At 35.7% G+C, this 19,089-nt stretch overlaps 2 protein-coding genes across 2 annotated transcripts; both read left to right on the top strand.

Moving 5' to 3' along the window:
• The first annotated feature begins 4,229 nt into the window (after positions 1-4,229).
• LOC127979528 (peflin) lies at positions 4,230-11,991 on the top strand. Its single transcript, XM_052585049.1, has 5 exons — positions 4,230-4,303; positions 5,135-5,396; positions 7,868-8,023; positions 8,205-8,348; positions 11,097-11,991. Exons 1-5 carry the CDS (start codon positions 4,283-4,285, stop codon positions 11,324-11,326), a joined length of 813 nt encoding a protein of 270 aa, XP_052441009.1. The 5' UTR covers positions 4,230-4,282; the 3' UTR covers positions 11,327-11,991.
• A 344-nt stretch (positions 11,992-12,335) lies between these two features.
• LOC127979529 (small integral membrane protein 12) lies at positions 12,336-13,656 on the top strand. The gene is made up of 2 exons (XM_052585050.1): positions 12,336-12,440; positions 12,943-13,656. The coding sequence occupies exon 2, from the start codon at positions 12,955-12,957 to the stop codon at positions 13,228-13,230; it is 276 nt and encodes a 91-aa protein (XP_052441010.1). The 5' UTR covers positions 12,336-12,440; positions 12,943-12,954; the 3' UTR covers positions 13,231-13,656.
• Positions 13,657-19,089: the final 5,433 nt, after the last annotated feature.

Genomic DNA, 19,089 nt, shown 5'->3' on the forward strand with positions numbered 1-19,089 from the left:
ACTAAAAACAGGAAAAAAATGCTTTTATTTTATTTTTTATGTACTCCTCAGAAATATACTTAAAATTATGTTTAGGTATACTTGACAAAATATCTAAATATATTTGAGTTTTACTCCTAGAATCTGTGTTGTCATTATTATACACTAGAGGGTGCTAGTAAACATCTTCTGCACAGAATTTCCCCCAAAAAATAAATAAAAAAACAAGTGAAGAAGAAAAAAGAAACGACAGATACTAACACATGTAATCTAACACGACAATCGGACATGAAATAGAATCAAAACTGTAAAGTTATGGAATAAAATGCTGACAGATGGAGAGGTAATAATTACAGTCAAGCTTTGGGGTGCTGATCAACTCCATCTACGTTTTGATTATCATTCTGAATCCAGTTCCTAATCTTTTTTTTTTTTTCAGCTTTTTTTTATTTTTTTTATTAAACTTACCCACATTAAAGTGGAAGCTAGAATACAATGTTTTTGTTTACAAGCAGATACTGTTACTCAACAGCTATTTCTTTGGATGTTTTGTTTATTCAGATATTCGTTAAAAAACAAAATATATACACAAAATACATACACATTAAAACCTAAATAGGGACATAGTAGTATACTTAAAGTATGACGTAAAGTTTACGAAAACTTATGAGTATACTTGCAGTACAAAACTACTAGAGTAGTTTACTGAAACTATACTTCAAAGTGTACAACGTATTTAAAAGTAAACTATCAGTGTACCTATAAGTTCACTTTTAGTACAAACTACAAACATAGAGGTAAACTAGCTGTGTACTCAAAGTTTGCTAGTGTTATACTTAAAGTATGCTTAAATGTATACTTTTATATACTAGAAAGTGGGCCAATTTAGTCCCAAGGAGTACTGAAACAGTACACTTGCAACTAGAACACTGATAATTGTATACTTGCTACATAAAGTAGTCTTAAAATATATACTTGAACTTTACTTGTAAACTTAATAAAATGAACTTGAAGTATACTACTTGTTGGTAAGGGACAGCTGGGGAGAAGGATTCAGCATAAATATAGTCTGAACTGACTGTGACACAATCAAGCACAATAAACAGCAATAAGACACACTGGATCTTGGTTATAATATGGATAATCCAATCATGACATTTTTTTCCTTGTAGATAACCATTTCAAAGGAAATGAGAAGGTCATTATAGGATTCTTAAGCCTCATTCACTAAAGGAGCACACTGCCCCCTAGTGTACAGTAAACAAAACCCTTTCAGAGCACAATATGTTGGGGAGGAGACCAGGGTTGCTAGGTTTTCACCACAAAACCCGCCCAATTGCCAGGGGGTCTCCTGGTAAAATTCACATTCCAGGCAATAAATATCATGTTAGTGGTGTAACAAAGGTTAGCTGTTTTGACCTTTCATGGTATTAAGAGCACAAATTCCTGACAAATTGTCATGTCCTTAACTGCTGTATGATCACCTCCTTGAATATCCTGGGCCCATATTCATAAAGAATCTTAATGCAAAAAGTAGCTCCTAGTGACAAAACGAAAACGAAAACGAAAATTCTTAGAAATGTGGGCGTTTACTCTTAAAATTAAAGAAAAAATCCTAGTAAAGAAAAAAGTAATCAGAAAGCATCTTAACCCTTAAAAGAGGTCTTAATGTCAAACTTGTTAGGAGTGCAGACGAGGACTTTTAAGAGGCTTAAGAGTTTCTTTAGCAGAGGAGAAAATGGCAGAAAGACGAAGAGGCAGAAGAAAAGTGTTGCAGATAATGGATGACAGTGAGTTAATAAGACACTATAGATTAGATTGTGCAGGGATCATGTTTGTGAATGATCTTATTATAGACATGCTAACATCTCCGACACAGCGCAGAAATGCCATAGCGCCAGAAATTAAAGTAATCACTACATTATGATATTTGGCAACTGGGAAAATGCAGCAATGCAATAGTGATGATTTGGGTCTGTCACAACCTTCTGTAAGCAGAGTGATCACACAATCAATTACAGCACTTTCAGAACATCTTATTGTGTCGCAGTTCATTTTGTTTCCACTGGACATTCCCACCTTGCAGGCTCAAAAAACTGCATTTATGAATATAGCAGGCTTATAGGTGCACACAAGCAGAGGGAATGAACCGTTAATAGTTTGTGCTATACGCTCCCATGTCTGCTTCTTGTCCCTTGCTGTGACACTCGGCCCGAATCTTCCTTTAAGAATGGCCTTGTGTTCATCCACTAACTGGGCTAACAGTAAACAATGTTCCTCTGTCCAGTTTGACTTTCTCGCCCTTCTTGGTTTTGATTCCATGTTTGATAAACCAACATTCAAACCGCCACTTAAATAGGACAGCAATCACTGTAATTGGAAAGAGTGGAACAATTTTTATCATTCTAAGCCAATCAAATACCTTATAGGAAATTAAAAGCATGGTAAATAAAAAAAAGATTTATATATATACACATATAATGTGTCTGTGAGAGAGAGAACGGTCAAATAGGAAAAATTACGCATGTAAATTCAAATTGAGAATTAGAATAGACCCTATACTTAAAATAACTCTTTTTTCCTCATTGGACAACCAACCAATCACAGTCTTCAAAAGATTGTGTCATACATAGCAACGAGGTCAACCCTGCCTCCTCACTAAGATGAAAGTTTTTGTCTTTTCCTTACTCAGAGTTGCTCTCAGATCGGTCCCGAATTGCTCTTAAGCTAAGACTCCTACGTTAAAGTTTTTTAAGCTAAATTAAGAGTTTTCTGAGAGGATTCTTAGAATCATTATGAATATGGGCCCTGATCTTTAATGTTGCTTAACTTGTCTTTTTCCAAAATCTCCCACATGCACTTGAGGGTGTCACAGGAAATACAGTGGAGGATTTTCACTTTGAGAGAATGTATACTGTAGTTATTGCCAGAAATGAGGAAAGGATACACTGTAAAAAAAAAAAGACTGTTATTTTAACAGTAAAAAACTGTGAAAATGCTACATTACAAACCTGTTAAATGGTTAGTGGTAATTTCCTGTAAAATTTACAGGGCAAAAACGTAAACTGATGAATTTTGTTTGAATTTGATTTTGAAAAAATGACAGGCATCATGAGATTTACTAAAGTTTACATTTAGCTTTGTTATTAAAGTATACGTGTTTTTAAAGAGCACCTTTAAGTGAATATTAGATTGATAGCAAATGAACAAGTGGAAATATTGACATAATAACAATAATAATAATCATCAACATCATCTCTAGTATTATTTGATAACATATGTGGTACTGATATAATCGTTCTCTCTCTCTCTCTCTCTCTCTCTCTCTCTCTCTCTCTTAGGACTACGCTGGTATTAAAAAAGACATCTGTGTGTGGTGGCAGATATGAACTGGATGCACCTAGGGGTCCACCGTGGTTGGCCACATCTGGCTAATTTTGAACAGCTGTACATCATAGTTCAAAACAATGTGGGCAAATAGATGAAGAAACATATGCAGAACAGCAGAGTTGAAGACAACACTACCACTCCACACTCAGGGTCTATATTTATAAATGTCAGGTCTGAGCAAATCGTAACATTTTATTGGAGTACATTTTCACATATGTTTTCAAAAGAGAAAAATAAGTATATATAGATTATTAATTGCAATGTTTGTTGGCAAACAATGGTTTCATCCTTTGTATGGTAAATTTTTAGTATTGCTGCTACATCAATAGTTTTGTGTTATAATAATTTTATGGTTTAAAATAATAGAGGGAAAGCAGGTTAATTAATAGGTTAATTAATGGCAGGTTCCACTAATGATGACAGCAATAACAACTGGTATATTGTCACAAAAGGTCAGCGTTTTCTCTCTCTTTCCAATAACGATGGAAATGTTTGTATAGCCTTTTCAGTATGTGCACGTTCAGAAACGGAAAACAATAGAGTAAAAAAAAAAGTCACTACTAGCCCCAGTCTCCCATTTATATGAGGAAATATGTGATTGATATATATATATATATATATATATATATATATATATATATATATATATATATATATATATATATATATATATATATATATACATTTTTTTTTTTTTTTTACATTATTGTTGTCAGTCCGCCGTCCTTCAAATATGGTTTCTAACCTTCCACATCCACAGAGTGACTCACATTTTCTGATATAGCAATTTTCCATGTTTAAACCAATCACACGAGGCTGCCTTTTGACAAACGTAAAAATACACCAATCAGCTTTAGGAGGCGGGCCTTAATAAAAACAAGCAAATCACTCCGTTTACTAGATTCTGCGCGGAATGAGTTATCAATACGGACAGGTAAAGTCTTTCTTCCGGGTTTAGATATTTTACATTTAAATGTTTCTTGCATGTCTATCGGATTCTTGCATATTTGTATCGCGGTCTAAAACTTTGAGTGTTGATGTACAGGGGAAACTGTGCATAATTGTGCTGATTCCGATCGCGTAAACTTTGTAGAAAGCCTTTTTTTCGGCTAGTCGGTTAGCTCTGTAGCTAATACGAAACATGTAAGGTTAATGGTATTTGTATGTATGATGAGAGAGGGCTGTTCAGTCCCGTATCATAAGGTTAAAATGATTATGTGTTTTACATCTTTATCTTACATAATGTCATACATATCTTGCCCTAACGTATCCTTTACCATATACCGTTGTTTCAACCGGTTTCGTCTTGTGTAACATTACAACAATAATAATAATAAAAGTATGAGTTTACAAGTTTACAAAAGAGAAGACGTTACACCGTTTCCAATCACTTCACTGAATGAAATAATAATAATAATAATAATGCAGTGAAAGTAAATGTCGATTATATCTTTCATTCTGCCTAAAATATATATGTTAATATTATAAATATTAAATGAAAATCATTAAATAATACAAGTAATACTATACAAATGTTTATTCCACGAAAGCAGAATTAACAAAATAATTTGATGACGAGTAAATGATGACAGAATTCACATTTTTATCGAAACACTTTAATTAAATATATTGTTTTGGTGGCATATTTGCCTTTGATAATGCCATTAAACCACATCTGCTTCTCTGTTGGTGCGCTATTGCATTTCAGCATTTCAAGTTACTCATGTTTATTGCAATCCAAACTTTTCATTATTTGTTTTTAAAGGGTTATCCGGGCGCGGGTGGTAGCGCTCCCCAATACCACCCTCCTCCAGGGTCACCGTATGGAGGGGGTCCCGCTGGTGTACAGTATGGTTCACCCTATGGCGGCGCGCCTCCGGGGCAACACTATGGTGGAGGGGCTCCATACGGGTCCTACGGTCAGCCTGGTCCAAGAGCACCATACGGTGGGGGCCAAGCTCCAGGAGGTCCTTACGGAGGCTATGGACAACCTCAGGGAGGACCATATAGTCAGCAGGCATCTGCAGGTTAGAGACGTATAACTCTGTTTGGTTTTAATTCCATTGAATATCATATTGAGTATACATAACTAAATTATTTGTAAGTGTGCATGTGTTTACAGTGGTACAAAAAAGTATTATTTTTAGACACTTATGCCACACTTTTATGGATGTCATGATAACATTTAATCACTGAATGGGGTTTCTTTTAAAGAATGTTAGTATATGCTGCATAACATCACGTGTTTGAAAAAATGCATCAAAATTAATAGAAATTTCTAGATGTGATTTTAAGTATCAAAATAGATTTTAGGGCCACCGTGTACACTACATAGTATTATTGAATACTTTTATTAAATAAAAGTGACAGACAATGCTTTGATATTGAAACATTTACTATTTTAAATAAATGTAAAACAATCCTGAAAAATGTACCATGATTTCCACAAAAATATAAGCAGTGCAGCTGTTTTCAGCATTAGTAATAATAGTAAATATTTCTTGAGCAGCAAATCAGCATATTAGAATGATTTTTCTGAAGGATCATGTGACACTGAAGTAATGATGCTGAAAATTCAGCTGTGTCATCACAGGAATAGATGAAAATGTAAAATAGCAATAATAGCAATAATTCTAAATCATATTAATAATAATATTCACAATATTACCGATCTTGGTGAGCACGAGGAGTTGTCACGTTACAATATATCATGTTAGTTTCTCACCTTTTAAATAATAGACGGCACACTTAAGTGGTTTCCAATAATGACTCTATTATATGTAATAATTTAAGCAAATAGTGTTTATGTCATTTCATGGGAATATTATTAAGGATTTGGGATGTAGAGGAACAGGAATGTGGTTAGATATATAACTATATATAACTTTTTTTTAATCAGAATGTTTCCCATAGCTTCATACATCTGCAGATGCACAGTAATAGATGTTGGTCCAGCAGGTGAATTTTTCCACATAGTCTCAGGAGTGGTAGTCAGCAGCTTCAGGCTGGTTTGACTGATGATGTCTGAGTGTCAGGGTTGGCAGCTAAGACAGCGGGAGCCGCCGCCGTTCCATCAGGTGTGCAGTGGCCGAGGGCTGTGAATAAAATACGAAAGATGGAAATTTATGAAGGTGCTGCAGACAAGGTCCTTGATCCTCCTGCACTGCAGCTGTGTCATATGGCCCCTCTCTGAATAACTGATGCTGATACACTGCAGGATGGCAGAAGCAGCTTGTGCTGATCTGGTACTGAGTGTGCCCACGGGAGAATTAGAGTGATGAGTGTGGTAATTCTGAGCGAAGGCGTTCGTGTGTATGTGTCCTTCCGCGTTTATGTCGGTAAGTATTCGGTAATGTCCTGTGGGAAAGGCTGTCAGATTCAAAGACTGTCCTCTGAACAGTACTTATCCCTCCCGAGGGATACAGTGACCGTCTGCGCTTCACCAAATTGCACAACTTATTTCTTGTCCCTCTTGGGACCGAGACGACACATCGCTGACAACCCATGCTTGCTCACACTAAAACCCATTTCCAACATGTTCTTCAAATCTGACCTGTAGGACTGCTTGTCCTCATCATCTCGCTGTCATTTGGCACGTAATGAACTACTTTTTGCACATTTATGCATACGCTGCATCGGAAACCGCTCTATTCAGTACATAAAGGAAGCCACGTGTGAATATAAATCAGATAATTCAATCCAAGCTGTAAACTCTATGGATATTATCGTTAACCAGATATTTTAAATAAACATTGATTGAAACTTATTAAGATTTATCTTAGCTTGTTGCAGTTCAAACACAACATTTCTCATTTGCTTTTAGCTCAAGTTCAAATACTAACATAGCTAAAACTTAATAAAAACTATATAGACGTAAAAAAAAAAAAAAAAACTAAAACTTTATCTGTGTATTAAAAATTATAATTAAAGTATTAATAAAAACTGTAATATATCAATATCATTTTTGTGTGTAATGCAATTTATTTTCTTTTTTTTTTGGAAAGTAATTGATTAAAGTAATTTACTTTTCTCTTGAAAAGGTAAAGTAAGGGATTACTCCTAATTTTTCTAGAATTTAATTACAGTTACTTCTGATGTTATTGCATTAAATACTGTATAGACTGTAAAACAATTCTTTATAAAACAATTTAACTTTAAAATGTAACAGTTGATATTAAAATCCATGTTTTAATGTAACAATCTCCCTTTAAATACTTTGGTCAGTTCAAGAATAATTTAGTTAAGTTAGTTTAGTTTTACATTATTTCTTTGAAATAATTAAACAATGCTACATGTCTATCCTTGTATTGTTGAGGTTGATATGAGAATAAGTCAATAGTAATCTTTTTTGACGTGGTTTCTACTATTTTATGCCTGTGGATAACTAAGCTTAAATGATTTGTTTTAAGATTAATGAATTATCTCATTTCGGCAGACCATGAAAAAATCCATTTGATTTGCATCTATCTCACTAATGTAGTCTGTTTTCATGTTGTAGGTAACATTCCTCCTGGTGTGAACCCTGAGGCCTACCAGTGGTTTTGTTCTGTGGATACAGATCGTAGTGGCTACATTAACTCAAAAGAACTGAAGCAAGCACTCATGAATTCCAACAACTCCTCTTTCAATGACGAAACCTGCATGATGATGCTCAGTGAGTGTTACCTTGTTAACATATAACCCTCCTGACAGCAGCTAAATTACTGAATAGATGCTTATATCACCATATAAAAAAAATAACAGCATGCTGCAGACACAACTGTCACATAAACAATACAGAAATAGAAGTCCTCTTTGACAAATGACAAAAATCAGTGCTTTGTCTTCATTTCCAGATATGTTTGACAAGACCAAAACGGGACGTGTAGATGTATTTGGTTTCTCTGCACTGTGGACGTTTCTGCAGCAGTGGAGGGTAATATTCCAACAGTTTGACCGCGACCGATCCGGATCAATTAACAGCACTGAGATGCACCAGGGTGAGTAGATTAGAGGTCAAGAGAGAGACCCAAGATAAAGCCACACGTTCACACTGTTATGACAACAGTCACAGTCACTAAAGACAGATTCCAGCATTCCCTTGCTGTATTCAGGTTCCAGAATGTACTTGTTACTATAATAAGTACATAGTATGTACATGAGGAACAGGACTTTAAAATAAAGTGCTACCATAATATGTATAGCATATTTCTGACAAACAAAAAAAGTACAACTTAATATGTATAACACAAGTACAACACAAAAAATATAAAGAAATATTGAATTGTGAATTGTATTTTCATTTTTGTAGTTTAATTTGAGGAATATTCCATGTCCACTACACAATTCAAAAGTCTGAATGGCAGTGTAGATTACAGTAATAGTGTAAAGTATTATTTACTTTATTATTTGATATATTATTTAATGTATTTTTTACTGTGGTGGGTGGCAAAGTTGAATTTTCAGCAGTCATTACTCCAGTTCTCAGTGTAACACGAGTCTTCAGAAATAATTCCTGAAATATGTTGATTTTGACTTTGATGAATAGGAAATTCAGGAGAAAGCATTTATTTGAAATTATTATTTTATTATTTTTTTTGTGATAGTGTCAAACCCCAACATTTTGAACAGTAGTTTCTCCACATAAATTCTGGATAAAATAAATAAATAAATAAAAACAGCATAATTTGAATCAGCTTTTGTAATTTATACTGTACCAGTGAGGGTCAGATTGTCGTTCTTATAATTTGATAGATACGACACATATTGTGATGTAGTTCCTGAAAAAAAAAAGCTTTATTTGCCTGCGAAAGTTCATTGTTTTGACATTTGTGGCTTAGTACCAGTGTTACTTTTGTGCTTGGTCAATGTGTTTATCACAACCTTAATCTAACCACAGGAAGTTTCCGCTGTTTTCATCAGCTAACATGCGTTTATGTGTATTTCCCCGAATCATCTTTAAGGGATTCACGTAAGATATCACTTATCTTTGGAATTTGCAAAGAGATATATTTAGTGCTCAAGGTTCCAGGAATTAGCAAAATAGACTAAACATGATTACAAATCACATGAAATCAGAGTCAGATTTTCAGGAGGAAAAAAAACAACAACAGTTGTTTAAATATAGAAGGGTTCGGTGACACACACAAGATGTAGCCGTCACAGAAGCAAGGAAAAGACAGTTGGTGATCTTGTGAAGCCCTTTTCCCATCAAATCCTATGCTATTAAATATGCCATTATATGTAGGACTGATTACATTGATGAGACGTCATGAAAAATTGCTCTCAAAATAACCTCAAAAATTGTAGCTGTTATCCTGAAGTGTCTTTTTTTATACTCATTGATTTTGTATGAAAGAGGCTGTTCATGACTGCCAGAGCAATATTTCATCTGCAGCGATAGTTGAGGCCATTATGAATAGATGTGAATAGGTCTGAAAGTGTATGTCTGATTACTGGTGAGCGACAGAGTGTTGAAAACATGGTGGATACAAAAACAACAGTTGAGCACTTTAACTGGAGCTGTGGAGGGAAAATGAGGGATTTCGGGATCCTTGGAGGCTTTCTTGGTGAAATGTCTTACTGACATGGTTCATTTCCAAACTCCTTGTTTATTTTTAGTTTTTTGTTGTTGTTGCCGACTCATTTAAGAAATGTAAACTTTTATGTAAAACCAGATGTTAGCAATGGAAGCATTCCCTTATTTTTGATTTAGTTATTAATTTTATTATAATTTTTTTTTTAAGTAATTTATAATGTTACAAAATATTTCTGTTTCAAATAAATGCTGTTCTTTTGAATCACAGAATCCAGAATGAAAAGGCAACCCTCGGACACCTTGGCAATTGAATCACCATTGGCTAGTACATTTATTTGTTTACTCGCCAAACTGATAAATTGTCTTTTAAATATCTGAAAGTATATTCTTAACATCAGTCAGTCAAGCATTATAATAATCAAGTATTATTTAATAATAGAACTTAAGTAATTAGAAAAAAGCTTGATAACCATGTTTCTCTTCTAAAAAAAAGTTTAATTATTATTTTTTTTCTGAAATCAAAACAGGGACGATAATAGATGAGCGCCAGCCAATGAGATTGCCGTCCGTGCATTAGCTCCGCCCACTACCTGAAAACCCGGCAGTTCTTAAAAGCTGAAGAATTCCAAAGGAACAGTGCTGTTTTAACAGGAAAATACAACAAAGAATACTGTTTACATGTAGCGTATCTGTTCTCTCGGGGAATGAAAAATATATCTGTGCTAAACTTATACTTAGCCTCCAACTCACACACTGGCGAGTAAAATCTGTGAATTTATTAGCCAGTGGCTAATATTAGACATGATTTACTCGCCCAGAGTGAAGATTTAGTCGCATATGCGAGTGATTTACTCGCAATGTAGAGGCTTGAAATGGACCATGGTTTCTTTCGCAATAAAACATTAAGCGGCAACTATTTCCTTCACTGAAAAAAAGAAGAAATGTTACTTGAGCAAATCTGCGTATTAGAAAGATTTCTAATATATCATGTGACATTGAAAATTGGAGTAATGCTGCTGAAAATTCAGCTATGCGTAATATAAATAAATACGATTTTAACATATACAAAAAATACAACATGAATAATGTATTACAGTGTTTTTTTGTTGTTGTTTTTTCTGATAAATTCAGCCTTGGAGAGCATAAGATAATTTATATTGTATATGGTAAATGTAATGTTTTGATAACCACTGTGTTTCCTATTTCCCAGCATTATCTCAGATGGGCTACAATCTGAGTCCTCAGTTCATTCAGCAGCTGGTGAACCGTTACTCTGCGCCGGGTGTGAACGGTGTTCTCCAGTTGGACCGCTTCATTCAGGTGTGCACGCAGCTTCAGAGCATGACCCAAGCATTCCGCGAGAAAGACACCGCCATGACTGGCAATGTGAGGATGAGTTACGAAGACTTCCTTTCTGGTACCATTACCAGACTGATGTGAAGAACTGCATCAGCAATTCAGAAGATGATCTGACTCTGAATCAACAGCATGACATCTCACCCTCTCAACAGTGCCTTTCACTGCAGCATACCCTGATTTGACCACATTTATCCAAAAGCTATGTTAATTAAGCATTGCCAACTAGCCAATTAAAGCACTCATCACAAGAGACTACCATTGTGATATGGTGGTCTGTAATGCACCCAGTTATTCAAGACTATAACTAATGCCAAATATATTAGTGGTACGAGTGAATAGAATGACATTAGCTATGCAACAATTTGCTAGCTAATGGGAGTAGGATTATATTAGATTTTCTTTGTCAGAATGAACATTTCTGTTCTTTTTGAATATTAGCAAAAAGTCCTCATTATGAATGCTTCAAATGAAAATGTTTAGGCTTTCCTTTCTGAGGAAAATGGGATAAGGTTTACACACACACACACACACATATATGTGTGTGTGTGTGTGTGTGTGTGTATGCTCTCCTAACACCCTTTTATAACATTTCCTTATATATTGATATTTGTTTTCTGCTGTTTTTTTGCTTGCAATTAAACTTTTTGTATTTTGTTGTATTTGTTTAATTGTGATGTTTTTTTTCACATTTTTGTCATATTTCCTTTTTTAACTTTAAATAAATGTTTTCATTAAAAAAAAAAAAAATTGTTTCCGAACTGAGTATAACATATGTTCTACGTTTATACATGCAATTTGTACAATTGAACTGTACTGTGCTATTATTACATTTACGTTGTCATTTCGCAGACACTTTAATCCAAAGCGACTTACAATTGAGGACAATAATAATATACTATTTTTGTTTTCATATTAATAGCATTAATAAAATAATACATTATTAAAATATTTGTATTATTAGTATTATTAAAAATGAGCTTTAAGTTCAGGACAAATGATCACAGTATGTTTCAACATTGGCCACTAGATGTCAGGATTGCTTTAACAGGACATCATGTATAGAACTTTTTCCCCCCTGAACGAATGAGACTTCAGAACGTCTTTCTGACGTACAAAAGAATAGAAATAGAAGCCAATCAGATTGTTGCTTACAGTGACGCAAGAAGGCAGGAAGTTGAATAGCCTGGAAGTAGAGGTACGTATTCGTCATGAGATTTTATAAATGAACCGGGAATTATTTAATTCATTTATTAAATATTACGCTCTAAGTTGTCAGCGAGTCTCTCGTTATGCTTTCATGAACATATATAAATAAAATGTATTCATGTTATTGCGCCAATCTAACACATCATGCATTAACACCGGTGTCCTTTTATCAGTTAACGTCACATGTTGTTTTATAACCTAGGTATTGAAGAATCCCGTAACGTTAACTCTTACATTGATACTGGTGTCAAAGCATGATGTGTTAGATGGCGCTATAACATTAATACATTTTTATTTATATATATTCCTGAATGCAAAAGTAGGACACGTTAACATAATAACGTTCACATTTGTTCTTCCACTTGAATCACCAGCGACACAAATGTGTCTAAGTAATAATTGATTTTGTCTCTGGTGATAACGAAAATAAAGCTACGCTGTTGTCTTGCCAAAGGTAAACAACCTTCTAGAACTTGCACTGGCTTTTTCAGGTTTATGCAGCCATGTGGCCGGTGATCTTGACTGCAATGCGCACTTATGCGCCCTATGTGACCTTCCCAGTGGCCTTTGTGGTGGGAGCTGTTGGATACCACCTTGAGTGGTTTATCCGGGGAACTCCTAACGCCCCGGGAGAAGAGAGGGGCATTGCAGAGCTACGGGAGGATAGGAAACTAGAGGAACTGACCGGTCAGGACAGCACACAGGTCCTCAGCCTCAAGGACAAACTGGAATTCACACCAAGAGCAGTGCTGGACAGAAACCGACCGGAGAAGAGCTAAGTTTTACTAAATGGAATTAATTCCTGCAAGATTGCCATATAATGATGTGCAACTTCTCAAACTTTGGGTGTCACACTCAACAGTCCCTAGGGACGGGAACTTTGTCAGAAATATTTTTTTGAGGGATTTCATGCCCATTCCTATGTCACTTCATTCTGGCACCCTATTTACATGGAGTCTTTCTGTAATATTTACCAGTCCGCCTGGAGGAACTTGATTGCTGAGAGATTTTTTTTTTTGTACAACTTTCATTCTTTGAGTCTTCTTAATATTTATCTTCTGCCCTTAGGCATGCAGACACATGACTAGATCGCACAAGTCCTAACTTGGAAAGCTTTAATTAAGGTTTTTCATTCGTGCTCGCTGTCATGCGCTTTGCTTGTGAATTTTGTCTGTGTGAATAAAGTGCATCTAGGCAAAACTTGAGTTGGACTAGAAAATGTTTGAGATGTATGAACTTTGAGTGTAAGGCCAGATTTAGTTTTAGAATTTTTATCTAAGATCAAATTTAAAAACATTTAACCTAAAGGGGGGGTGAAATGCTCCTTTTCACTCAATATCCTGTTAATCGTGAGTACCTATAGAGTAGTACTGCATCCTTTATAACTCCAAAAAGTCTTTAGTTTTATTATATTCATAAGAGAAAGATAGTCTGTATCGATTTTTCCCGGAAAAACACGACCGGCTGGAGGCGTGACGTGTGGGCGGAGCTAAAGAATCATGAGCGCCAGTAGGCTTTTGCGTTGAGAGCGTTTGGAAACTGTGACATTACCGTGAGGAAAAAAAAAACCGTCATCCAAAACAAACCATGGCTAACAGTCAGATTCAGACGTTTATTTATGATCCAGAATCGGATCCCGAGGCTGAAACTGAACGAGAGCAGCAGCAGCAACGACTCGCCCCGAGCGGGGCTCGAACCCGGGTCTCCGGCATGGGAGGGGACGCACTAACAAGGTGGCAGAGATATTTTAAGCAGTTTTACTTACCGCATGCGGTTCCAACACACGATCGTGACCCTTTTTCATTGGGACTGCATTATCCTTAAGAAATAAACGATACGCAAACCCGGCGTCAAACTGGGCCTTGTTTGTAAAACAAGCATCTTCGAAATGCAGGGAACAAACATAAACACTTGCACAACTCCGTTGATGCTCTGTAAAAATAAACTCCATCCACTGGTCCCTTAATGCTGTTTTTTTTTTTTTTTTTGGTAATCTGTGCAGGGTTGTCTTGCCCTGGCAACCAAAAACACACTTCTCTTGTGACTTTTCGCGACGCTCTCGCTCTGATCAGTGAATGAATGTCTGTGCTCAGCCTCTCAGTGCTCTGCTATACGGGAGCGCGCGCTCTTCCGGCAGAAGTGCCTCAGGACCCATATAAGGAAATTCCGCTCCATCTAACGTCACACAGAGCCATACTCGGAAAAAAAACTTTCCGAAACTTGTGACAAACCGGAAGGAGTATTTTGGGAACAAAAATACTCCTTCAAACGTACAACTTAATTTTTGAAACTTTGTCCATGTTTAGCATGGGAATCCAACTCTTTAACAGTGTAAAAAATAGCATTTCATCCCCCCTTTAACTCACCTCATTAGTTGTAACCCAAAGGTTGTGGGTTCGACTCTCAGGTCCAGCAGGAATTGTCAGTGGGGGGAGTGAATAACCAGTGTTCTCTCCACCTCCAATACCACAACTGAGGTGAGACCCTTGAGCAAGCCACCGAACCCCCAACTTCTCTGTGTGTGTGTGTGTTCACTACTGTGTGTGTGTATTTGGATGGGTTACATGCAGAGCACAAATTCAGAGTTTGGGAAACCATACCTGGCCACACGTCACTTCACTTTCACCTTCACTTTTACTTTAATTCTCGCCATGATTAGTAAAAATTAACATTGAATCTTAAGGAATGAAAGCCAAGTTTTTCCTCTGTCCTTTTCGGTTCATGTAAGAACTCTGCACACATTTATTTGGAACGGGAGGTTTAGCTGGTATTTCAAAACAACTATTTATCATTAATTTTGTCATTAATCATGTTTGTCATCAATTAAACATGTTGTTCCAAACCCCATAAAAGCTTTGTTCCTCTTCGGAACACAATTTAAGATAGTTTGGATGAAAACCTGGGGCCTGTTCTTCGTGCGCCGCTAACTCCGTTAGCTGGATTTGATTGTTGATGATTTGGCGTGATCTTGGATCATTTGGTTCTTCGAAGCTCATCCCGGAGCTGCTGTCATAGCAACAGGTCCGTAAGCTTAAACCTGCTCGGGAGCAGGCTTATTTCATGTAAACAGGATTAGATCGCTTCTTTTCAACCAGAACTGATACTCAAAATATGCCTGCTACCACCGCTACTTTATTACAAGAGTATCGTACTGATCCAGCCACAATAATTTAAAATAATAATCATTAAATAAATTATTTAAAAATAATATAAAAATGCTGTGTAGCCGATAACAGCCTACTATAGACACAGCCAGTTTTACTCACTGAAATTTTTTTGTCATAAAATTATTACTTAATAATTGTATCAGAGTCTTACACACATTCTATACAGATAATATAGTCGTGCATTATTTTGAGTGACGACTGCTATTGTTAGAGTGGCTTGATGCAGCGCAGGAGATGCAGATAACATGATATTGACCCTTAAGAAACTTTCATTTCACGTAACAAATCTGTCCAAATATAAAATGAAATGAATAGATTATTTCTACATTGAAATAAAAATGTAAAGACTACACAACTATTATAAATTGCGAATCAAAATAATTGGGAATCATGAAAAAAAAATTAATAAAATAAAAACATATATCTATTATCTGTCTCATGTATCTATTATCACATTTATGTAGTTTTGTTTGCTTGGCTGTTTCCTTATAAAAGTCCAGAAATTTGTCAAGTTTTTCGTCAGGTGTCGTTTTAAATGATATGACGTCATTACATTGCCGTCTTGCCACCAGCCAATCGCTGCACTGCTGATCATGGTTTAGAGTATCGATACATATCCCCTCTTAAGCCAACACATGAACGCGCGATTATCTCAGTTAACTCAATCCAGCGATACTAATCATACACAACAGGTGTGTTCGAAGAAGCCAATTAGCCGGATCATGATTAGCACGATGATATCATCTTGGATGTGTCATTTGATCTCAGATGTAATAAGCGACGTACAAAGAACCGGCCCCTGGAGGCTTGTGACTTTCCTATAGACTGCCAAAGTAAATAACACTGTCAAGGTCCAGAAAAGCACTACAGTGATGCGAAGAGACATAAATAAGATAAATTGTTAAATAAAGTTATTTTTGTTTTCTTTGTGTACAAAAAGTACTCCCATTGCTTCATAACGTTACAGTTGAACCACTGATGGCAGATGTACTATCCTGATGTTGTCTTTCATACTTTTCTGGACCTTGACAGTTTTCCTGCTGACACACTACAGCAAAAGATACAACTAATTGATTTAAAACCATTTTAAACTGGTGAAAATACTAGTGTTCTAATAAGTCTGGCCATATTGTATATATAATATAATATATATTTATGAATTAAACTAAACGAGTCGTACAGTATGTTTTTGAATACTTGTAGCCGAATAGGCCATAACCCAGAAGAAATCATATATATATATATATTAAACATCAAATCATATTTATAATTAAACTAAATACAGTTTATTTTAGAGCTTTTAGTACAAAATATGTTAAAATATGATGTATTTCAGTTTCTCTGACCATGGAAGTACAGCTACGGAATCTGTCATGGAGTCAATATTTTAAGTTAATTGTGTTATTGCTGGATTATAGATTGTTTTCAAACAGTTCTCCCTGTTATTAAAAAAAATAAAAAAATGGTAATGCCTTTTCATTAACTTCTATGATTTCGAAGGACAGATGTATGGTCTGTTTTCAATGCTGTACATTCTTTTTCTTTCAGCACACAGCTTGATTAATGGAAACCAGAAGAGCAAGACCACAAATCCCTAGAGTGTACTTAATAGAAGTAACCCTAACATTTTCCAGCATAAGTTGCGCTTCATCGCTGCCAACAAGCTAGTGAAACTTTATTAGTGCTGATCTAGATTTACATCAGCAAAGTGCATAAATGCTGATAACAGGCACCGGCAGCTGGTGGGCCTAAAACCGTTTTCTATAAAAGGTTATATTAGAAGCAGTATTTCAGTTGAACTCAGTGAATGGCTTGAAGTCACTTTTAAATGCAATATAAGTTTTGATTCACATTGAACTGTTTCTACATTTGTTGTTCTTTGCTGATTTTAGGGAAAATGTGTCTAATGTCACTTTTTTAATGTCACTTTGACTTCAAGTCCCCACAACAATATTCAAAGGCTTCATGATATATTCCTGTTGTTTTGTGATTAAGATTTTCTTCCATTTTTATTTTATCCAAGTGCTTGCACCAGTTGTGACCACACCACACTTCATTATGCCATTTGACTTAATACTGCAACTATTTTACACATGACATTCAAAAATATTTTTGATTTTCAAAAATGACCACAGCGTGATTTTATTATTCCAGTTCTAGCAATCACACTTTAAAGTGTGACTACACCATACAGGTTTTTACAGTTTAAGAAATTAGTTGTTTTGTCTTATTTTAATTAATTTTAAGACATCTTGAGGCCCCTTTGGAAGTTTTCAGAGGCCCCTTGGGTCACCTTTGGCCAATGAAAGCAGTCATTGTGATTGCTCAAACTGTGTTTGAAACATCCTCTCTGAGGTAATTTTTTATTGATTGATTTATTTATTTATTTATTTTTATTTTTTTATGCAGCCTTACAAGAACATAATGCCTACATGTGGGTTATATGACTGGCTGTATTTGCACGGTGAACGTGACTTTATCAAGTACAACATGTTCCTAGATCAACATCCAATCAACCAATCAGATTTGAAGGATATGTTTTCAAGAAATGTTAGTTTTAGGCTTACAATCAGGGTTAGATGCTTCTACACCCTTGATCCTCACCTACAATGTCCCCCTAATTTTAAGAATAAATTATGGGTAGGGTTAGGTTTTGGGGTAGGGATTGGGTTAGATCTATATTTTTGGACCGCAATGTTGATCTAGGATCAACAAAAGATGTTCTTACTTGGCAAAATCACTGCGACCGTATTTGTACGGGTACTCCTGTTCCTGTATGTCCAGTAGTTGTGTGAGAGAGGATGTGCTGTCTGGATTGTTTGTGCCTAACGATGTAGAAGACTGGGTTTGTAGCTGGAAAGGTGCTAGTATGTCCCAGAGGACAAACAGCCCTATTGTTCCTGAGTGATAGGAAGAAGGAACGACGCCTGTCGGCCTCTCTCAGCCCTTCAGTCAGGATGTGTACAGCCTCTCTGCACAATTACAACATCATTTGCACTGTAGATTCCCATCAGTGACAGAAACAATGGAGAGAGGCTCAAAATCCTCCCCTTCCCATGGGCTCAACTGTTCTGTTCCCACAAACAGTTACTTCTGTCCCCCTTTGACCTTTTTAGATAGTTCCATTTCCAATAATTCCACTTCCATTTCCCCCAGTATGGCCCCCTAGGGTCTTATCAATAACCCATTGTCCCATTCCAAATAATTTGCTGTATGGTTATACTCTGAGAAGTGAAAATTGTGTGTCCTACCACAACACGTTCCTGATTATTTTTAAGCACAAGTCATTGTATTGCATTAGAACTATTGTTTTTGTAATACAAAATCTCAAAAAATGGAATTTGTCATTATGGAAAGAAAAAAGAAAAAAGTATATTAAAGGTTGACAAACCTGCCACAAATCCCTGATATTTTTGAGAATTTAGTTTTTCATCAGTTTCATTATTGCTTAAACTTGAAACCTGAGTCATG

Source organism: Carassius gibelio, chromosome B19, assembly GCF_023724105.1.
Source record: "Carassius gibelio isolate Cgi1373 ecotype wild population from Czech Republic chromosome B19, carGib1.2-hapl.c, whole genome shotgun sequence".
NCBI classification, from domain to species: Eukaryota; Metazoa; Chordata; class Actinopteri; order Cypriniformes; family Cyprinidae; genus Carassius; species Carassius gibelio.